Source organism: Balaenoptera physalus (assembly GCF_965194825.1).
Source record: "Balaenoptera physalus genome assembly, chromosome: 1".
NCBI classification, from domain to species: Eukaryota; Metazoa; Chordata; class Mammalia; order Artiodactyla; family Balaenopteridae; genus Balaenoptera; species Balaenoptera physalus.
The window spans coordinates 94,266,255-94,289,662 of record NC_138882.1 but is presented as its reverse complement, the minus strand read 5'-3'; the positions used below and the strand labels follow the sequence as shown (position 1 = coordinate 94,289,662).

Sequence of the window (23,408 nt, the reverse complement as noted above, 5' to 3'; positions counted from 1 at the left end):
TTCTGGAATCTCGTGTAGTTTGAAAAGAGAATAAATATATTAAGTAACTATCAACATTGTAGAACAGTGTACAGTTATGTGGATGTTAAAACGTTGAGTAACTACTAAAATAATAATAATAACAATAATAATAACAATAATAGTGCAATGTGTAGCTCCCAAAAATAGAAGAAAGAAAGAAGGCCCATATAAAAATGGCTTTAAGACTTCAATAGATGGCCAGGAAGTAAAAAGAAAGAAGATGGTAAACATAAAACACAAAATAGTAGAAATGATTCCAAATATATCATTCACAATGAGTATAAGTGGATTTAACTCACCTGTTAAAAGGCAGAGACTACAAAATTGGGTAGACAAATAAACCCTCCTTCCATAAACATGTCTAGAATGTAACAAAGCTAAAAGGATGAAAACAAAGGGATTACAAGGAAAATAACAACAACAACAAAAAACTGACACAGCAATGTTAACATTAGACAGAATAAAAATTAAGACAAAAAGCATTAAGAGAAAAAAAGGTATTTTATCACAATAAAAGGAATGATACAATTGGTACTTTCATAAACTTTCACAAATAAAAAGAGAACTTGATAAAAACCCGAAAATGATAATCATTTTGGAAGATTTTGATGCATTTACTAAAAACTGATACATCCAGCAAAGTAAAATTTAGTAGTAATACAGACTACTTTAATAAAATTAACAAGGTTGATCTAATATATAAAGAACCTTTCACCCAAACAAATGGAGAGTATTTTCAATACATTCAGTACACTTTTCTAAAATGACCACATACTAGGTCACAAGAAAATTCAATTTCCAAGATTTAATATCATCTATGTTCACAAAGCATTTAAATTAGTAATCAACAATAAAAAGATGGTTAAAAAATAGCAACAACCTTTAATTGGAAACTTAAAAAAAATAAACAAATAGCTCATTGGGTAGAGAGGACATTACAATGTCATGGAATATTTACAACTAAAGACAATGAAAGTACCACATGACAAAACTTGTGGAATAGAGCAAAGTAGTACCTAGAGAGAAATGCATAGTCTTATGTATAATTATTCTTACAAAAGGAAAATTGAAAGCAAAAAGCTAAACTTTCAAGTCATGTAGGCAGTAAAAGAATTACATACTAGCAAAAATAAGTAAAGAAAGAAAATTGTTCATATATTCCATAAAATAGAAAACAAAGACATAAAGAAAGAAAAATCACAAAAACTGGTTTCTTCAAAAAATAATAAAGTAGACAAGCTTCTGGCAAGACTGATAAGAATGGGACAATAAAAATGAATAATATTCAGAATAAAAAATGGGACCTAAATACAGCTAGAGCATGATTTTAAAAACCCCAAGAGAACAAGGTGAACAAGTTTATTCCAAAAACAATAGAAAAACTAGATAAAATAGTAACACTTCTAGAAAAAAAACTAAAAGTAATTCAAGAACAAAAAGCCATAAAAATAAGTGACATAAATCTCTGTCTCTATCTCTGTAATAAAGAGGCTCTCCCTGCAAAACAAACCAAGTCCAGATGGTTTAAAGAAGAGTTTTTACTAAACACTTCCAACTCATGTTACTAAGCTACTATAATCTCACAGTCAAATCCAGACAAGAACAGTAACAAGAAAATTATAGACCTATCTCACTCTCTTAGACGTAAAAGGCTAGATAAAGCATTAGCTGGTTACCTCTTCTGTTCAATATTGTATTGGGTGCCCTGGCCTGGACGGTGGAATACTATGCTGTTAAAATCAATCTAAGGAGGTGGAGAAATGAGGAGGCTTAAAGCAAGTGACCAGCGTCCCTAGGCCCTGCTGCATCTTTCTCCATTTCCAGCCCTTCAAACTGCTGTTTATCCTTCAAACACTTTGGCAGCCATCACGTCCTGTCCCACAAATTAATCTTTCATCTTCTGTATTTCCTTCGTACCTCATGCATATTTCTATAACCAAATGTATCTCAGGGTTTTGCAAGAATGTGGTTGCCTGACCACATAGCTAGCACAGAGCAGGATGGAAAGAAATGTTGAACAGCACTCTTCTCCAAAGGATCTAGAACCCATTCCCACTTCCCGCATTTAACTGATTTGTACAAAAGGACAGATTATGCTAGCAGTCACCGGGTCTCCCAACAGTCATCGCGTCCCCCGCCCCCGAAGCAGTGGCTGTGGCTTAGACGCCGCTGCCCTACCCGTATTTCTCCATCAGAGAGGATGCCGACGCCCGAGCCCACTTCCCACTTCCTCTTTCCTCTCGCTTTAAGCGGCGCAGAAACCCATCCCTCTCAGAAAAAAATCTTTAACAGGAAGCCCAGCAGCCCTGGTACCTGGCATCCCGCCCCGGACACGCAAGCCCGCGCGGGCCCCCGGCCCCCGACCCCGCCCGCGCAGACGCACCTCCCGCCGCCCCGCCCTCGCTGCCACGCCGCGCCCGGCTCCTCGCTGGCGGGGCCGAGCCGGTGCCGGGCGCCGTGGGGCTCGCGCGCCGGGCCGGCCGGGGAGGGCCGCGCCGGAGCGGGGGCGGCGGGAGGGCGGGTCGGGGCCGGGCTCCCGCTGACGGCTAGGCCGGGGCCGAGCGCGCGGCCGGCCATGGAGGTGGAGGAGGCGTTCCAGGCGGTGGGCGAGATGGGCATCTACCAGATGTACCTGTGCTTCCTGCTGGCGGTGTTGCTGCAGGTGAGTCCCCCGCTGCTCGTATGGCTCCCACGTCCCCGCTTCCTGGCCGCCCGGGGAGAGGCGTACCTCCCTCCCCACTCCCCAGCGCTCGGCCCGGATGCCGAGCCTATGCAAACCCTCAGGTGTGGCGAGCCTCTCCCGCCTCCACCTTCACCCCGCGCGAGGGCGGCGCTGGGCTAGGCGCCGCGCGTTGGCCTGGGCCCCGGAAAGCCAAGGTCGCCGGTCGGCCTGTCAAACCAAGCCTCGGATCCTCGTCCCTGAGGCGCCATGCTCCTCTCACCTCGAGTGGGGAAGGACTGCGTAGGGGGTACTTAAGCCAGCGAGCTGGTTAGTAAGAGATGAAAAATCCAGTTGTTACCTGGAATACGCTGTGAATAGGAAGGGAATTTTTAACCTGTGGCGCTGTCACTTTGGAATCTGGAACACAGAGAGGGCCCTGATCACCCGTTGACAAAAGGGCTGATTTAGAGCGGCCTCCTTCAGCTCTGGTATCTACTTACCATCTTTTCTTGGATTTGAGGGGGCTTCCTATCCAGGGGCTTTCAATGCATAGGGTTTCTTTCTTTCTGGTTTAAGTTCTGCTGGGTCATTCTGCCCAGAGTCCCCTTGGGTTGAGACTTTTTTAAGTCCATAGTGCCATCTACAACGTCTGGTGTAAAATGGAATCACTTCTTCATTGTACAGAATTCTCAGAGACTGCTTTTTTTTTTTTCCTCCAGATTTTAAGCATTTTGATTTATTTAGAAAGGGATTGTTCATAGAATTACTTTGAACAGTATACAGGACTGATGGAGACTGGCTATGTCACAATATCAGACAGTACAGTCAGTATCTGCAGTATGGCTGGTCTCTGTAGACGCCCTTTGCCGTCCTCGCCGAGGGTGCCTTGTGTCTTGAGTTAGTCCACTCCTCTGGCCCTTAGGAATCATACGTCTCTTCTCTGAATCGGTGTCCATAATCATAGTAATCAGCACCACTTTGGGCTGGGGCGCTATAGCTGTTATCATAGGAATCATAACTCTGTTCATCATAGGCAGTGCCATATCCATCTTCATAGTCATAATCTCCATAGGTCTCTTGTGTTGGGGGCGGTGGTGGAGGTCTGTACCCAGTTGGGGGGGACTCCTCTTGCTCTGGGAGTGAGAAGTCCTCTTCCCCGACTCACTGGCCCTCGGGTGGAAAGGACTCCCTTGGAAGTCGGTGTCCCTTGCAGTACCCGGACTCCCACTGGCTGGGCTGTGACTGCTCCGCTTCCCCTGGTTATTGCTGGGGTTGGTACCCCTCTTGTACGCAAGGTAACAACTGGTACATCTGCATTTTCTGGACCACCATTCAAATATGTTAATTCCTGGAGCTGTGCTTACCTGATTTCATCATTATAGTCAGGAATGAGGAACTTTTTGATTTCCTCTAGAGCATGTCCCATCCGGGCATAGGCTTCTGCTGGGGTGGGGGGCAAACACTTCAGTCAGAACATGGAGATCGTCACTGAGGTGGAAGTACTTTACTTCTCCACTTTTCCTCAACTCTTCTTCTTTTGCCTTGTCTCTCATGGAGCCTTTTCCAAGGATGGACATTTTTGTCAAGGTTTCTTCTTGGAAACGCTTCAGAGAATTGCCACGTGGCCCCAAAAGTTTTCCCACAAAGTTGAACTTAGGGAACTGTTTTTACAGGAATTAAAACTTTCTGTCCCAGCCTAAAAATGTAGGTTCCATATGCTCAAGGTCACTACAAATACACTTTGCCACACAAGTTCCTCCTCCTTTGCCAGCTTAAATGGCCCATTTGACGTCAATTACTTCTTTTATTCTAAAGGCATTTCATTCACAGATCCTTTATTAGTATCTACCAGTCGGCCATTTTACTTATTCCTTCATTCAACGTATATTTAATGAGTGCCTACTATGTGCTTATCAGGGGCTATAATGTCAGATAAATCAAAGCCCCTTTCCTGTGAAGTTTGCATTCTTGTGGGGGTGGGATGAAGCAGGCAGGCAGTTAAATAATTACAATTAACGTGTGATGATAGTTATTCTGAGTGAAGGACAGGATGGTCATGGGTATAAGCACCAGTCCGCCAGTTGCTTAAACCTTGCATAAATCAACTGCTCAACAGGAAGACTGGGAGGGTTGGAGGTGAGGGTTGACTAAGCGATTCTCTTTTCCATTAAAATGTTTGAAAGTTCAGTTGATTTCATAACCAGCCAGAAGAACCATTTAAATGATGCACTGACAGATGAAGTCAGTTCTTTCTCTAGCAAAACAAGTTCTCAGTTCACAAATATGCAATATTCTGAGGTTCCTTTAAGTGTGTTTTAGCTTTAAATGCACTTTCCTGTGGGGAAAAAGTATTTGTGCTAAATCACAAAAGAGTATTTAATGCAGAGAGAATAGAATTGTGACCATGATGTCTGACGTTCATTTATAATATTTTCTCTTTGAGAAAATTCTTTTCCTATTCTAACCAAGAATTTCAGGAACATAACTCCCTCTCTGAGTAATCTCACCTACACTCTATCTCCTGTATCATTATGTTCTCACCTGCCTAGCCAGGTATCCACTGACCTTGAATAAGTTTGTCTTGAGTGGAGTGTGGCACTAAAAAGGCCACCGTTCTGGGTTCAGGACCTGTTAAATTTCCATCATTTACTTTTTGTTACGGTTGACCCAGTTGGTTAGAGTTTGGTACCAAAGAGGTCTAAGCCCATGACCATGACTGTTCACTGAACCCTGCCTGATGTGTGGTCAGTATTCACCATAGAAGAACTAGCTCTTAGAGTGTTGGGGATGAGTGACTGACTTTATCTTGTAGGTATGGGCTGAGGAGGTGCGGATCCCAAAAGAGTAGATGCCCAGGTCCAAGCAGAAGTGAATTCTTCACAGCTGCTACCTGTTTGTGAGGCCTCAACTACCCCATTGAGATACATAATCCAAATGGTCCTGTGGTCACCCAAAGCTCTCCTGGATATGAGAGTGGAGTTCCCCAAAGGCTGCTCTATCAAGTCTGTTGTTGGAGATGATTTAGACTAGGGGAGCTGGCCTGCAGAGTGCGAGTACTAGAAGGTCCCATCACACAGTTGTAACACGATGCTTTCATCATTCTTCTGGGGGTTGCTTCCTCTAACAGGAAAAAGTAAGAAGCCTTTTTCAGAGTTGGTTGGCTTGACTGGAAGGAGCTTGATGTTTGCTTTTTAAAACCAAAGCACTTGTCTACCAGTGCCCAGTGAGTGTACAGACCAATGGTATAGCAGCCCTGCGAGAGAGGGGGAGTCCTGCACATTGTAGATGGGACTGCCAGGGAGAGGGACCACCAGGGAGAGGGGGCTGCCTCAGCGGAAGCCTTATCTGCATCTGTGGTTTGGTGATGACCAACTCCAGCTGAGAAACACAAAACTAGAGGGACAGAGATGGAAACCTTACAGATTCTTTTGTTTTCTTCCTTCTAGGATCATTATTATTTTTTAAATGATATTAACTCCCTTTACTTCAAACACATCCAAGTTCAAACTAAGAGGACAAAACCACATTACAAGCCAACTCTAAAGGTCTTTAGGTTAACTGTTTTCTTGGATTATAGATATCATCAGGTAGCTCCTCAAACATCTCAGTATTGTTTCCTTTGCCTAGGAGACCTACCTTCACTTGCCTTGCAAACACAATCTTTGGAATCTCCATAGTGGTCAACTTTCAGATACGTACAGAATAAATGCAGATTTTGTAGATTTCTCATCAACATGATAAGATACAAGTGACCTGATAATAGTGATACTTGGTTTTACAGTACCTAAGCAGAAAGCTAGAGGAGAAAAATCGCCTTCTGTAAAACTGGTTGTCCTATGAACAAGCAATAAGATTTATAATTTTGCAGTTAGAAAAATTCTTACCCACTCAAATATACATGCCCTCCTTTGGGCAAGAGTTATTTGTGGTATTTAAATATGAATAATTCTATTTACTTTTTTACCATTTCTATTTTCCGATCGTGATTCAAAGTTGACGCCATTATCACTATTTTGTGTTTGTGTTAGTGTGTGCTTATTTGCCAGGCTGTTTGGAGGAAGGTTTGAGTACAATTCTTTGTTTCTTGATCCGTTTAGACATAAAGTGGAAATGGACCCTACTCCTTTGTTCTAAGTCAGAGACTCCGGCTCCTTCGTTTTCCTCAGGATCAGGAATCATGTGCTGTGGTATAATTTGCACAGAATTTAAAACATCCATTAACCAACAGGAACATGTAACCTGTAATAAACATTCGTTTCACCCGCAGAATTGTGATGGTGCTGTGAACCTCAGCTTGAGCTGCAGTACTCTGGTGTTTCGGAATGCATTATTTTTATGTAAACTCTTAATAACCCCAACCTTACTTTTCAGATCCTCGAACTACCAGTGCATTCATATCATCCACGCAATAAATATCTTTTCACGGTGTTTTAGAAAGTGGAATGACTGGACAGGTATTTTGCAGAAGAGGGAACTATAATAGTCGACACATGAGAAGATGTTTACCTTCAGTGGTCATCTGGGACAGGCATATTAAAATGACTATGAAATATCATTTCACACTTATTAGAATAGCAAACATTAAATAGTCTAACAGTACAAGTGTGATGAAAATGAGTAGAAAGTACCCCATTTACAGAACAATTCGGCACTGTCTAGTAAAATTACAACCAGCATTGGACTCCTAGGTATATGTACGACAATATCGCTTGAACATGTGCATAAGCAGATATGTATAGGATGTTTATTGCAGCACTGTTTGTAATGACAAAAATTAGTAACCACCTAAATCACTCTCAAAAAGGGACTGGGGACTTTCCTGGTGGTCAGGTGGTTAAGACTTTGCCTTCCAATGCAGGGGGTGCGGGTTCGATCCCTGGTCAGGGAGCTAAGATCCCACGTGCCTCTCTGCCAAAAAACCAAAACATAAAATGGAAGCAATATTGTGACAAATTCAATAAAGACTTTAAAAATGGTCCACATCAAAAAAAAAATCTTAAAAAAAAAGGACTAGATAATTAAAATCTGACATAAATTTTATAGAATATATCAGTTAAAATGAACAAACTAGGTCTACACACAGCCACATGGATGAATCTCCCTCTTTTTTTAAAATAAATTTATTTATTTATTATTTATTTTTGGCTGTGTTGGGTCTTCGTTGCTGTGCGTGGGCTTTCTCTAGTTGTGGCGAGCGGGGGCTACTCTTCATTGCTGTGTGCGAGCTTCTCATTGCAGTGGCTTCTCTTGTTGTGGAGCACGGGCTCTAGGCACATGGGCTTCAGCAGTTGCAGCACACGGGCTCAGTAGTTGTGGCTCACGGGCTCTAGAGCACAGGCTCAGTAGTTGTGGCACACGGGCTTAGTTGCTCCGCGGCATGTGGGATCTTCCCAGACCAGGGATTGAACCCGTGTCCCCCGCACTGGCAGGCGGATTCTTGTAGATCAAGAGGAAGATACATCTCTACCCTCTTCCCAGGGATATCCTCTCACTTTGTTCTTGATTCCATATTACTCTATATCAGTTATTTCTGATCTTCTATCTTCTGCATTCTCTGACCTCCCAAGGAGTGGCCCGTGTGGTAGTTTTAGGTGGTCTATGGAAATGTTATTAAATAACATTAACTCATAAAGTGAGAGGGTTATTCCCCTTTCAATTCTTCTTTAATCCTTTTGTTTATCTAAGAAGAAAGTCTCATTTGGTGCTAGTATTTCTCAAAACATTTGCAAATATTTCTGTTTTAACAAAGGGAATGAACCAGAATTAAGGAAAGTTCAGACTTTGGTGGAAAACATTACCTAGTTAGACTTGAATAACATTATTATGTTTTTATTGTACTTACTATTCATTTTCTTTTAAAACTTTTTAAAGTTATTAAACATTTCAAATGAAATACATAGAATAATATCACAAACACACATGTACCTACTTCCAGGTTTAACAAATGCTGATATTTTGCCATGTTTATTTAAGGTTATGTCCGCATAGTTCAACCAGAGAAACAGGAGGCAGAACTTCTAGGCTGGAGATGTATGTGTTTGTATATATACGTGTATCTGTATCTGTATATACGTACGTGATCATATATGTAATCAGTGAATAATTTATTATGAGGATTTGACCATGTATAATTGTGGGAGCTAGTTCGGCAGTCCCTGTAAGGCTGTTGTCTCTGTGTCTGATGTTGGAGCTTGAAGTCTGCAGGGAAGGCAACCTGGAACACATCAGAATTGACTGGAATCTGTGTCATTCTCACTGCCTGCAACCTTGATGAAGCACATCTGTTTCATCATGGAACTAAACACACACTTGGCCCAGGAGTCAGAGCAGCCAAAGGAGGATCCAGGGGAGTGTAGATCAGTAGCAGGTCCAGCTGCTGTGTTGCAGCGACAAGGTGAGGCAGCAGAAACATGACGGTGGATGTGAGGCACAAAATCACTGGCCCCAAAACCTGCCCGAAAATCTCTCTTGTGCCCCACCTTAAATAAAAATGTGCCAGCTAACACTTAGTGCTGTAGAAGAACATTGTATTTTTTTAAAATTTATTTATTTAATTTATTTATTTTTGGCTGCATTGGGTCTTCATTGCTGCGTGCGGGCTTTCTCTAGTTACGGTGAGCGGGGGCTACTCTTCCTTGCGGTGCGCGGGCTTCTCACTGCAGTGGCTTTTCTTGTTGCAGAGCACGGGCTCCAGGTGAGCGTGGGCTTCAGTAGTTGTGGCACATGGGCTCAGTAGTTGTGGCTCGCGGGCTCTAGAGCACAGGCTCAGTAGTTGTGGCTCACGGGCTCTAGAGCGCAGGCTCAGTAGCTGTGGCTCACGGGCTTAGTTGCTCCGCAGCATGTGGGATCTTACCGGACCAGGGCTCGAACCCATGTCCCCTGCATTGGCAGGCGGATTCCTAACCACTGAGCCACCAGGGAAGCCCCAGAACATTGTATTTTTATAGTTCCATCTGGCTGGTTATATTTGTATTGATATACAATTTTATTTCTCTGTAAATTTACTTAAGTTAAAAAATTTGAGTCAATTTAAAAGCAGACCATTAAGTAAATAATAGAAAACAAATGGGCAGGTAACACTTGCAGGGGGTACTCACGTGACTGAAGTTTGGGGAAAGCTGAGCCTGTCCAGTAATACTTCTTCAAAGAACACTAAAAATAGTGTTCTTTACTCTCATGACTCTGATCAGACTCTTTCTTTGGCCTAAGAATTCCTTCCCTGATTTTTGTTTTGACTAAACCCCTAGCAGTCTTTCACTGCCCAGCTCAGGTGTCACATTTGCCACCTTTTCCTTATTCCCCGAGTTGGAATTCACATCTGCTTTCTTTCTTCTCTCATTAACTTCATTTCTACTCTGGCTAATAGAGCATTTGTCCAAATCTGCCTTGTATTTATAGCTCTGGACATATTTGTTGTCCTCACTTGAATGTATGTGCCTAAGAAGGAAACAACTGTTTCTTATCCGTCATTGTTATCACCTGAGGCTCAGAATACACTGTGTTGCAAAGTGTTGGTACTCACTAAAATTTTTTAAAAATTAAACTGAAATAACAGAAGGAAGGTGGTCAGGTGGTGGCATTCCCATTTTCTTTGGGAGATTGAGAGAGAAACTGATGCAGGTCAAATAATGTGTCCAAGGTCTTAATTAGTGGTTGGAACCAAGATTAGGTCCCATAATTACTGGTTTTTAATCCATCATCATTTTCTTTGCCACACCATTATGCAAGGAATTAGTTAACCAAATATATTATAGCCTATTATGTCCACAGTAGTGTGTTGGGTTTCTTGAAAGGATATAGAAGTAGAAATTAGGGTTTTCTTTTCTTCGGGAGATGGCAAATCATTAGAAGAGAAAAATTTATATCTATACTGTTAAATAATGGTACAAAGTAATATTTCCCCAGTAAATAATACAGCCACTGAATGCTTTAGATATTAAGAAAGAGACATCAGCATGGTCCAGAGTGGTTTGTTGAAACTTCAGGAAGAGGGTTGAGCTTGAGCTGAAGTTTGAAGGTTGGGTTAAAAGAGAAGTGGGTAGGCCGTTTCAGGTGGAAAAACATAACATTGGAGAAAGTGTAGAAGAGGGAATAACCTAGACCCTTGTTACACAAAGTGCGGCCCAGACCATCAGCCTTGACCTCACCAGAGCTTGTTAGAAAAGCAGGATCTCGGGTCTCATCCCGGCCTGCAGAGTCACACTCTGCAAGTTAAAGTTGGGAGGTGCTGATAGATGCTATTTGGATGGTGCTGTGCGATTTACTGTGTGATGTTGGCTAAAGAAATACCCCTTTGACCTTCAGATTAGGTTAGTTAGATATGAATGAACTAGATAAAGATATACTGCCAGTGTCCAGTCTTACTGGAAGAAAACATGAAGTTTAGAAAGGTTTTGATTTGCTGGAAGTTTACTAGAGCTGAGATTCAGACTCAGGTGTACAGATCCCATGTGCTTTTCACAGCACACGATGAAAAGTCCCGTTTGGGGAACTGAACAGGCTAGTACAGAAAGCCTGGATGCAGATAAGGTAGCCATCGGGTCATGTGGTGGAGATCTGGATGCTTTGACCAGAGGAGTTTCACGAAGAATGTCTCAGGGAGACTGATCTGGTGGCATCATGTGGATAAATTAGAGTCAGGGAAGAAATGGGACTTAGAGACATCTGTTATTCAGGGCGTAATTAAATTTTTTATACACAAGAAATAGTATCAGTAAGTCACTCCACAGATATTTATTGAATACCCACTTTGTGCTGGGCCCTGGGCATTCGGTGCTGCCTTCGTGATGTGGTCATACTCATGTAATGCTTTTGATTGAGTCAATTAGATAACTGAGTTCTAAGTGCATAAAATACTAACAGTGATGACAACAATAAAATCATCTCTGATCCCTCCCCGCAACTTTTTCTCTGAAAAAAGCTCTGGCCCCAAAGTTAGGTGGCTCCCAGTCTCATCCTGGCTTTGCCATTAGTGTTTTACGTACCCTGGAACGATTCACTTAATCACTCTGTGGCTCATCTTTCCCACTTACAACATAAACATCATATTTACCATGACTTCACAGCACAAGATATTGTGATGAGATAATTTATGGGAGACATTTTTGGTTTCCTGAGTATTATAAAGGCTCATAATGCTGTTAGTATAAAATTACTTTTAAAGCATTCACTTTTGAAACTTTAAAAATTTCAATCCCCCAGTGCATCTTAGTCACTTTTCTAATTATAATTACATTGAAGGGGAAAAAACAGTCCCGCCATCTGTGGCACTCGTTCTCCTTCCCTGGAGGTAACACTAGAGAAGATAATGATTTATTTGAGATGTTGTTGGTCCCACTCCGAAGGAGAATGGATGGTGGTTTCTCATTGTGGCTTTAAGACCCATCTGCTGATGGGTGCAGTTCTCTAGACAGGGCTACGTAGTGAATGTGTGCACAGAGTCACAGCAGAGGGAAGAGTGGGAGAGTGTTTGTGCTCTGGGGGAAGAAGCAAGATGAGAGCTCTGTGACATTGTCACAGACGAAGAAGGCAAACCGAGGAAAACCGCCCCATATGCCTTGTATAGGTGGTGCATCCCCTTGACTAGCTAAGGGCTAAACCATCTTTGACTTCATAGGACCACGTGACCCATGTATGTGGCTCTGGTGTAAAGTACCTAACAGTAATCTGTATGCAGAGTTTAAGCATCTCCTCTTTTCCCTAATCTCATGATGTCCCTTTCACCTTTCATAGTTAGCATGCATCATAGATGCCTGCCTACTCTCTCTTTTACCTTTAGCAAAACCAGGCATGGCCATTTGTGTCAAAGACAGAAAGGCTGACACCATGTTATGGAGGCTGGCACTGCAAGGAAGAGCTGCATGTTTCCGACCCCTCTGTTGACACAAAGCCATGGCCCTGTGTATTCTGTGAGGTCCCTGGGTGTGTGTGTGTGTGTGTGTGTGTGTGTGTGTGAGTGTGTGTGTGTGTGTGCGCACATGGGGTGGGTAATGGAAGCATTGTGAGGGGTAGGAAGAGAGCAGAGAAAGTGAGAAAGGAGGAAAGTGCTTATTCAACCTACTGATTGCTAAGAATAATACTGATTAATACAGATAGTACTGATTAGCTAGGTTTCACTGCTCCCTGCGTTATAAATAAGGGTATATATCAGCACCACCTCTTTGTTTTTTAACTTTTTTTCTGCACATTGTAGTTTCTTCCAAGAATGGTAGCCTCCACAATGAAATACACCTCAGATTAGAGGACCCTTTGGAGCATTTCCTGTTTTACATAGAACATTGCTTATCCTAGAATAATACAGATAAAAATAAGATGCATTAATATATTTTCACCAAGCACTTAGAATGGTACCTGGCATATAGTTAGCATTAGAGAAGTGTTTGCTGTTATTATTAGTATTCTGTTATGGTCATTCATTCATCCATGGACTTGTTGAATGTGTGATATCATCTATCTAGGCCCTGAGTTATTTGCTTTGGGAGCCTAAAGGTGAATCAGACACAGATCCTGCCCTCAGAGAGAGTATATTTCAATAGAAAAAATAAGACAAGCAGATACATATAGTGCAGTGAAGAAAATGATATGGGTTCTAAGGAAGGTCTGAATGGAACTTTTGGAGGTGAGGAGAAGCAGGAGAGGGCTTCTGGAGGGGTTGGAGGGAAGGCAAGGTGGTAGGAGGTGGCATGGAGGAGGGGGCATCTGAGTTACATTTTGGAGGATGGGAAAGGTTCAGGCATTCAGAGCAGGAGAAAGTGCTTTCTAGGTGAAGTGAATGGTATGAACAAAAGCAGAAAAGAGCACGCTTAGAGAAAAAAATATAACTAGTTAGCTTTGCCAGATTGAAGGCTGTGTGTTTACTGGAACATGTGTTTTGCATCATCTCCTGAGTTTCCTTTTCCCCATTTTTTTTTTTTTTTCAGTTCTTTACCCATGAATTAAATTTCAGCAGATTGTAATCAGGAAGGGCAGTTACTAAAATGGGTGCAAGTGGCTTTGTAATTATAGCTAAATGTGTAATCTATCTGTTCTTGTAATTATTAAGGTTTTCATTTTTGTAAGCTGATTGCCTCCTATCCTGAAAACTTCCTTAATAGTATGCAAATAGGGGCCAGGAAGCAATATAAACCGAGAAACGTGTTTTCCTTTGCGTTTTACAGTAAATCACCCACGCAGACTGACCTGTGGCAGCTTTGTGCATCTCCAGAGGCTCCCAGTCATCCGACTCACAATAGATTGGGGCTGCCTTACAGCCTTGCAGCCTTGGTGGAGAGGGGAAAAATCACATCTTGGGTTTTACATTAGCTCTCTGTTATGACACACACAATGTCATGACTTCTTTTCTCTTTCCTTGTCAGTAACTCCATCATCTACTTGTGATAAATTACTCTGCTTTTGGCGCTTTAGATTATCCCCTTAACAGCTGAATATGCCCCTCCAGAAGGGTGTGGAAGGAGCTGGGAGTTCCCTGACAGTGGAGATAATGCTGTGGGCAGGTCTCTCCATCCTTTCATGCCGCAGTCAACTCGTCCATCCAGTGGGGGTGTTACTATATGCTGTACCGAAATCACATGCGTTGTGTTTTTTAAACACTTACTCTGTTTAAAGCTATTTTAAGACATTAAGTTCTAAGTTAATAGTGATAATTTTTTTAATTAAAAAAATTTTTTTAAATAGCGATAGCTTCAAATAAGATTGTCTCAGTATGGAACAGACTATTTCCGTGTTTTCCTAATAAATTTTAAGCTTGAAACAATCATCCAAGGAGAGTTATATAAATGGATCTATAGTATTAAAACGCTGCACAGGGCTCAACAGCTTATAAACCCAATTGTGAATCTCCAGAAAGCCCAAAACAGTCAGTGACAAATGTCATATGTGCTCAATAAATATTCCTTGAATGAATGAATGAAATAATTTTTTCTTTAGAGGGAAACTATGTTTAGATTAAACAATGATTAACTACAGCTAAAGGTTATAAAGTGAGTACCTATTCCTGGGATTTTGAATTGTTTACATCTTATAAGTTGTATACTATACTTTAGTACCTACTCAAGTGCATATAATGCTTCCCTGATTTAATAGAGCATCTGTCCTCCCCATGTGTTTGTGTGTGTGTGTTTGTGTGTGTATACAAACACATACTATTTTTGGAAACATTTAACTATGCCACAACATGTTTTCTTGTTTAGATCGTGAATTCAAGACCAAGATACTCCTGGGCGCTGGTGACTGCTTATCTGAACTGAGGTGTAGTGGTCAGGAGAAAAGAGCTGGAATGTTAGTCTTCTAAATCAGAGCCAGTAATATCACCCCCTCCCCCACTCCCTGCCACTGCGGAACCATTTATGTGCCGTGTCCTCAGCATGAGATGTATCTCAAATGTAGAAGAAAACCCTCGGAGGAAGTAGAAGGTGCTTTACAGATGGGATTGCTGATGGCTCCGTTAGTCGTAGATCAGGAAGCTTCCTTCTGTTTTCTCCTTTGTTTCTGAAGCGTCTCGTTTCTGTAGCTCCTACAGACATAAAAGCGAGACCTGCTCTTTCAAGGTTTGTGAGCTTACTAATTGTGTTTCCTCTTTTCAGCTCTACGTGGCCACGGAGGCCATCCTCATTGCACTGGTCGGGGCCACACCATCGTACCACTGGGACCTGGCGGAGCTCCTGCCGAACCAGAGCCACAGCAACCGGTCGGCTGGTGAGGACCAGGCGCTCGGGGCCTGGCTCCTGACGGCCAACGGCAGCGAGATGCACAAGCACGTGCACTTCAGCAGCAGCTTCACCTCCATCGCCTCCGAGGTAACGGCAGGAGCAGGGGACAGGCCCTTCTGACCACTGAATGATCCCCCTGGAGCCATTGTTTGGTTGATTTAAATTTCAGCTCACTTTCCAATCACTTTCTAGTAAATTTGAGAGTTAAAGGAGAATATCCTATGGAAATACATTGTTCTTCCTTCTTACTGCAAATGGGAGAAGCATGAGTCCTACCAAACTAGTTATAGATGAAGTAAGACATAAACTCCAGAAGAGCCCCATTTTGATTAGCGTATCCTTTTAAAAAGTGAATTAAAACTTTCATGTCTTTTTCTTTTTCTTTTTTAATTAATTAATTAATTTATTCATTGAATTTTGGCTGCGATGGGTTTTCGTTGCTGCACGTGGGCTTTCTCTAGTTGCCGCAAGCGGGGGCTACCCTTTTTTTTTTTTTCACACACACACACTGTACTTTATTTTTACAAGAGATAAATAGACTGACACCAAGCATTGTACATGGATGACCACAACGAAAGCAACAATGATTGCAATTACCAAACCTGAAACACACTCATACTATGTCATAATATTGACATTCAGTCCAGTAATCCTCCACTGTAACAGCTCCTTTACTTTGCAGTGAAAATTGATTTGTATATTCTTTGCCTCTGAGTCCTTGTGGGATTTTTTTTTTTTTAATTCAGACAGAAAGTCACAAAAATTATACTCATCCTCATCAGTTCACTCAGTCCCATGTAATTACATTTTTTTTTTCATCTTGATCTTTTGTTAGCACTTTTTTGAGTTCATCAGTTTTTCATTAGAGTTCTGAAAATGCTTATTCATTCAGTTCAGCAGTACAGTCAGTTACCAGAAACGTGTACTTGTCAGAGTCTTTTCCATGAATTTCTTGAAGATGAAACCCTTTTATAGGAACATATTTGCAAAAGCATCAGAGTACACCCAGAACTGTCTGTAAATGACAAAAGACTTAAAAATGACCACAGTTAAAGATTTGATGAAAGTTCATAATAATGCAGTTGACAAGAAAATTAGTTATTTCTGAGATATACATTTTAAAGTAATAACTAGGATTATGACTTATAACATTATACCAGAACATATAAGATTTTTAGAAATTTCATGTAATGTCTGAAACATTTATATTAACATATTTCCATACAAATAACCCAATGAAAGTTTAGTATTAGTTGTTTTGTTTGTTTGTTTTTTTATACTACAGGTTCTTATTAGGCATCAATTTTATACACATCAGTGTATACATGTCAATCCCAATCGCCCAATTCAGCACACCACCATCCCCACCCCACCGCAGTTTTCCCCCCTTGGTGTCCATATGTCCGTTCTCTACATCTGTGTCTCAACTTCTGCCCTGCAAACCGGCTCATCTGTACCATTTTTCTAGGTTCCACATACATGCGTTAATATACGATATTTGTTTTTCTCTTTCTGACTTACTTCACTCTGTATGACAGTCTCTAGATCCATCTACTTCTCAACAAATGACTCAGTTTCGTTCCTTTTTATGGCTGAGTAATATTCCATTGTATATATGTACCACATCTTCTTTATCCATTTGTCTGTTGAGGGGCATTTAGGTTGCTTCCATGACCTGGCTATTGTAAATAGTGCTGCAATTAACATTGGGGTGCATGTGTCTTTTTGAATTACGGTTTTCTCTGGGTATATGCCCAGTAGTGGGATTGCTGGGTCATATGGTAATTCTATTTTTAGTTTTTTAAGGAACCTCCATATTGTTCTCCATAGTGGCTGTATCAATTTACATTCCCACCAACAGTGCAAGAGTGTTCCCTTTTCTCCACACCCTCTCCAGCATTTGTTGTTTGTAGATTTTCTGATGATGCCCATTCTGACAGGAGTGAGGTGATACCTCACTGTAGTTTTGATTTGCATTTCTCTAATAATTAGTGATGTTGAGCATCTTTTCATGTGCTTCGTGGCCGTCTGTATGTCTTCTTTGGAGAAATGTCTATTTAGGTCTTCTGCCCATTTTTGGATTGGGGTGTTTGTTTCTTTAATATTGAGCTGAATGAGCTGTTTATATATTTTGGAGATTAATCCTTTGTCCGTTGATTCGTTTGCAAATATTTTCTCCCATTCTGAGGGTTGTCTTTTCGTCTTGTTTATGGTTTCCTTTGCTGTGCAAAAGCTTTGAAGTTTCATTAGGTCCCATTTGTTTATTTTTGTTTTTATTTCCATTACTCTAGGAGGTGGATCAAAAAAGATCTTGCTGTGATTTATGTCAAAGAGTGTTCTTCCTATGTTTTCCTCTAAGAGTTTTATAGTGTCTGGTCTTATATTTAGGTCTCTAATTCATTTTGAGTTTATTTTTGTGTATGGTGTTAGGGAATATTCTAATTTCATTCTTTTACATGTAGCTGTCCAGTTTTCCCAGCACCACTTATTGAAGAGACTGTCTTTTCTCCATTGTATATCTTTGCCTCCTTTGTCATAAATTAGTTGACCATAGGTGCGTGGGTTAATCTCTGGGCTTTCTATCTTGTTCCATTGATCTATGTTTCTGTTTTTGTGCCAGTACCATATTGTCTTGATTACTGTAGCTTTGTAGTATAGTCTGAAGTCAGGGAGTCTGATTCCTCCAGCTCCATTTTTTTCCCTCAAGACTGCTTTGGCTATTCGGGGTCTTTTGTGACTCCATACAAATTTTAAGATGATTTGTTCTAGCTCCGTAAAAAATGCCATTGGTAATTTGATAGGGATTGCATTGAATCTGTATATTGCTTTGGGTAGTATACTCATTTTCACAATGTTGATTCTTCCAATCCAAGAACATGGTATATCTCTCCATCTGTTGGTATCATCTTTAATTTCTTTCATCAGTGTCTTATAGTTTTCTGCATACAGGTCTTTTGTCTCCCTAGGTAGGTTTATTCCTAGGTATTTTATTCTTTTTGTTGCAATGGTAAATGGGAGTGTTTCCATAATTTCTCTTTCAGATTTTTCATCATTAGTGTATAGGAATGCAAGAGATTTCTGTGCATTAATTTTGTATCCTGCAACTTTACCATATTCATTAATTAGCTCTAGCAGTTTTCTGGTGGCAGCTTTAGGATTCTCTATGTATAATATCATGTCATCTGCAAACAGTGACAGTTTTACTTCTTCTTTTCCAATTTGTATTCCTTTTATTTCTTTTTCTTCTCTGATTGCCGTGGCTAGGACTTCCAGAAGTATGTTGAATAATAGTGGTGAGAGTGGACATCCTTGTCTCGTTCCTGATCTTAGAGGAAATGCTTTCAGTTTTTCACCATTGAGAATGATGTTTGCTGTGAGTTTGTCATATATGGCCTTTATTATGTTGAGGTAGGTTCCCTCTATGCCCACTTTCTGGAGAGTTTTTATCATAAATGGGTGTTGAATTTTGTCAAAAGCTTTTTCTGCATCAATTGAGATGATCATATGGTTTTTCTTCTTCAATTTGTTAATATGGTGTATCACATTGATTGATTTGCGTATATTGAAGAATCCTTGCATCGCTGGGATAAATCCCACTTGATCGTGGTGTATGATCCTTTTAATGTGTTGTTGGATTCTGTTTGCTAGTATTTTGTTGAGGATTTTTGCATCTATATTCATCAGTGATATGGGTCTGGAATTTTCTTTTTTTGTAGTATCTTTGTCTGGTTTTGGTATCAGGGTGATGGTGGCCTCATAGAATGAATTTGGGAGTGTTCCTTCCTCTGCAATTTTTTGGAAGAGTTTGAGAAGGATAGGTGTTAGCTCTTCTCTAAATGTTTGCTAGAATTCACCTGTGAAGCCATCTGGTCCTAGACTTTTGTTTGTTGGAAGATTTTTAATCACAGTTTCAATTTCATTACTTGTGATTTGTCTGTTCATATTTTCTGTTTCTTCCTGGTTCAGTCTTGGAAGGTTATACCTTTCTAAAAATTTGTCCATTTCTTCCAGGTTGTCCATTTTATTGGCATAAAGTTGCTTGTAGTAGTCTCTTAGGATGCTCTGTATTTCTGCGGTGTCTGTTGTAACTTCTCCTTTTTCATTTCTGATTTTATTGATTTGAGTCCTCTCCCTCTTTTTCTTGATGAGTCTGGCTAATGGCTTATCAATTTTGTTTATCTTCTCAAAGAACCAGCTTTTAGTTTTATTGATCTTTGCTATTGTTTTCTTTGTTTCTATTTCATTTATTTCTGCTCTGATCTTTATGATTTCTTTCCTTCTGCTAACTTTGGGTTTTGTTTGTTCTTCTTTCTCTAGTTTCTTTAGGTGTAAGGTTAGATTGTTTACTTGAGATTTTTCTTGTTTCTTTAGGTAGGCTTGTATAGCTATAAACTTCCCTCTTAGAACTGCTTTTGCTGCATCCCATAGGTTTTGGGTCGTCGTGTTTTCATTGTCATTTGTCTCTAGGTATTTTTTTATTTCCTCTTTGATTTCTTCAGTGATCTCTTGGTTATTTAGTAACGTATTGTTTAGCCTCCATGCGTTTGTCTTTTTTACTTTTTTTTCCCTGTAATTCATTTCTAATCTCATAGCGTTGTGGTCAGAAAAGATGCTTGATATGATTTCAATTTTCTTAAATTTACTGAGGCTTGATTTGTGACCCAAGATGTGATCTATCCTGGCGAATGTTCCGTGCACACTTGAGAAGAACGTGTAATCTGCTGTTTTTGGATGGAATGTCCTATATATATCAATTAAATCTAACTGGTCTATTGTGTCATTTAAAGCTTCTGTTTCCTTATTTATTTTCATTTTGGATGATGTGTCCATTGATGTAAGTGAGGTGTTAAAGTCCCCCGCTATTATTGTGTTACTGTCGATTTCCTCTTTTATAGCTGTTAGCAGTTGCCTTATGTATTGAGGTGCTCCTATGTCGGGTGCATATATATTTATAATTGTTATATCTTCTTCTTGGATTGATCCCTTGATTATTATGTAGTGTCCTTCCTTGTCTCTTGTAACATTCTTTGTTTTAAAGTCTATTTTATCTGATATGAGTATAGCTACTCCAGCTTTCTTTTGATTTCCATTTGCATGGAACATCTTTTTCCATCCCCTCACTTTCAGTCTGTATGTGTCCCTAGGTCTAAAGTGGGTCTCTTGTAGACAGCATATATATGGGTCTTGTTTTTGTATCCATTCAGCCAGTCTATGTCTTTTGGTTGGGGCATTTAATCCATTCACGTTTAAGGTAATTATCGATATGTATGTTCCTATGACCATTTTCTTAATTGTTTTGGGTTTGTTTTTGTAGGTCCTTTTCTTCTCTTGTGTTTCCCACTTAGAGAAGTTCCTTTAGCATTTGTTGTAGAGCTGGTTTGGTGGTGCTGAATTCTCATAGCTTTTGCTTGTCTGTAAAGCTTTTGATTTCTCCATCAAATCTAAATGAGATCCTTGCCGGGTAGAGTAATCTTGGTTGTAGGTTCTTCCCTTTCATCACTTTAAGTATATCATGCCACTCCCTTCTGGCTTGTAGAGTTTCTGCTGAGAAATCAGCTGTTAACCTTATGGGAATTCCCTTGTATGTTATTTGTCGTTTTTCCCTTGCTGCTTTCAATAATTTTTCTTTGTCTTTAATTTTTGCCACTTTGATTACTATGTGTCTCGGCGTGTTTCTCCTTGGGTTTATCCTGTATGGGACTCTCTGCGCTTCCTGGACTTGGGTGGCTATTTCCTTTCCCATGTTAGGGAAGTTTTCGACTATAATCTCTTCAAATATTTTCTCTGGTCCTTTCTCTCTCTCTTCTCCTTCTGGGACCCCTATAATGCGAATGTTGTTGCGTTTAATGTTGTCCCAGAGGTCTCTTAGGCTGTCTTCATTTCTTTTCATTCTTTTTTCTTTATTCTGTTCTGCAGCAGTGAATTCCACCATTCTGTCTTCCAGGTCACTTATCCGTTCTTCTGCCTCAGTTATTCTGCTATTGATTCCTTCTAGTGTAGTTTTCATTTCAGTTATTGTATTGTTCATCTCTGTTTGTTTGTTCTTTAATTCTTCTAGGTCTTTGTTAATCATTTCTTGCATCTTCTCAATCTTTGCCTCCATTCTTATTCCGAGGTCTTGGATCATCTTCACTATCATTATTCTGAATTCTTTTTCTGGAAGGTTGCCTATCTCCACTTCATTTAGTTGTTTTTCTGGGGTTTTTTCTTGTTCCTTCATCTGGTATATAGCCCTCTGCCTTTTCATCTTGTCTATCTTTCTGTAACTGTGGTTTTTGGTCCACAGGCTGCAGGATTGTAGTTTTTCTTGCTTCTGCTGTCTGCCCTCTGGTGGTTGAGGCTATCTAAGAGGCTTGATGGGAGGCTCTGGTGGTGGGTAGAGCTGACTGTTGCTGTGGTGGTCAGAGCTCAGTAATACTTTAATCCACTTGACTGTTGATGGGTGGGGCTGGGCTCCCTCCCTGTTGGTTGTTTTGCCTGAGGCAACCCAACACTGGAGCCTACCTGGGCTCTTTGGTGGGGTTAATGGCAGACTCTGGGAGGGCTCACGCCAAGGAGCACTTCCCAGAACCTCCGCTGCCAGTGTCCTTGTCCCCACGGTGAAACAGAGCCACCCCCCGCCTCTGCAGGAGACCCCCCAGCACCAGCAGGTAGGTCTGGTTCAGTCTCCCCCAGGGTCACTGCTCCTTCCCCTGGGTCCCGATGCGCACACTACTTTGTGTGTGCCCTCCAAGAGTGGGGTCTCTGTTTCCCCCAGTCCTGTAGAAGTCCTGCAATCAATTCCCACTAGGCTTCAAAGTCTGATTCTCTAGGAATTCCTCCTCCCATTGCCGGACCCCCAGGTTGGGAAGCCTGACGTGGGGCTCAGAACCTTCACTCCAGTGGGTGGACTTCTGTGGTATAAGTGTTCGCCAGTCTGTGAGTCACCCACCCAGCAGTTATGGGATTTGATTTTACTCTGATTGCGCCCCTCCTACCGTCTCACTGTGGCTTCTCCTCTGTCCTTGGACGTGGGGTATCCTCCTTGGTGAAGTCCAGGGTCTTCCTGTCAATGATTGTCCAGCAGCCAGTTGTGATTCTGGTGCTCTCGCAAGAGGGAGTGAGAGCACGTCCTTCTACTCCGCCATCTTGGTTAATCCTTGAAGTTAATTCTTATAATGCATTTTTATTTATCCAGTATATCTAGGGCCAGCATGTAGCCCTCCAAGTTGTCGCTGCTGAGCAGGCTCCAGGTGCCGCTGAGGTCGGCGGGCATGGTGGGGCTGGGGCGGCACTCGGGGCTACTCTTCATTGCGGTGGCTTCTCTTGCTGTGGATCACGGGTTCTAGGTGTGTGGGCGTCAGTAGTTGTGGCATGCAGGCTCAGTAGTTGTGGCGCACGGGCTTAGTTGCTCCGTGGTGTGTGGGATCTTCCCAGACCAGGGCTTGAACCCATGTCCCCTGCATTAGCAGGCGGATTGTTAACCACTGGCCAGCAGGGAAGTCCCCATGTCTTTTTCTTATATCCTCAAAAATTAACAAAGTAAAGAGAGGGAAATGTAATGGCTCATCTATAACATCCACAGTTGATGTTTAAGTCCGGTCCTGTGTGTAGACTGCATGGGACACCTTGACTGTACAACATAAAATACAAATGGTACTGCCCAGTGTGGGCAAAAAGCCTTACCTTCAAGGGGACTTTCCTGGCCAAGAAGGTTCTGGTAAGAAGAGCACCATCTGGGCCAGCCTGAGGTATCTGAGCTGAGGATAGATAGTCTGGTGAAGAGAAACCCTGGGATAAGAGGTGCAGGGCCCAGGCACAGCTGGAAAGCACGGGTCCTGGTTGTTAAAGTGTTGAAATACTGTGTGTCCTTTGCCTGCTCCCCACAGGCTATCCACTTGCACACTGACACCCTAGCCCAGTGGCGTTTCCATGACAACGATCCAGTCCTGTCATCCCTCACCCAAAAACCTCCAGTGGTTCTCCCACCACACCCAGAAAACAGTGAAACCCTACATGTTACATTCAAAGCCCTTCAC

At 41.5% G+C, this 23,408-nt stretch overlaps 1 protein-coding gene and 1 pseudogene across 10 annotated transcripts in view; one reads left to right on the top strand and one right to left on the bottom strand.

Annotated features, from left to right (window-relative positions):
- Window positions 1-320: 320 nt before the first annotated feature.
- Window positions 321-6,686, bottom strand: LOC309640186 (KH domain-containing, RNA-binding, signal transduction-associated protein 3 pseudogene; annotated as a pseudogene). Its single transcript, XR_014268629.1, has 3 exons — window positions 6,640-6,686; window positions 3,184-4,379; window positions 321-398 (listed from the first exon to the last, which is right to left on the bottom strand). The product of XR_014268629.1 is annotated as a KH domain-containing, RNA-binding, signal transduction-associated protein 3 pseudogene (transcript).
- Window positions 406-23,408, top strand: part of SLC22A15 (solute carrier family 22 member 15) — a 129,682-nt gene continuing 106,679 nt past the window's right edge. For all 9 annotated transcript variants that reach the window (XR_014262696.1, XR_014262697.1, XR_014262698.1 and 6 more), the window contains exons 1-2: window positions 406-2,683; window positions 15,265-15,477. Coding sequence is in view for 3 of the 9 variants with exons in the window: in XM_082458731.1 (XP_082314857.1) it covers window positions 2,222-2,683; window positions 15,265-15,477 (675 nt within the window). In the remaining 6 variants the exon portion in view is untranslated. The remainder of the gene's footprint in view (window positions 2,684-15,264; window positions 15,478-23,408) is intronic.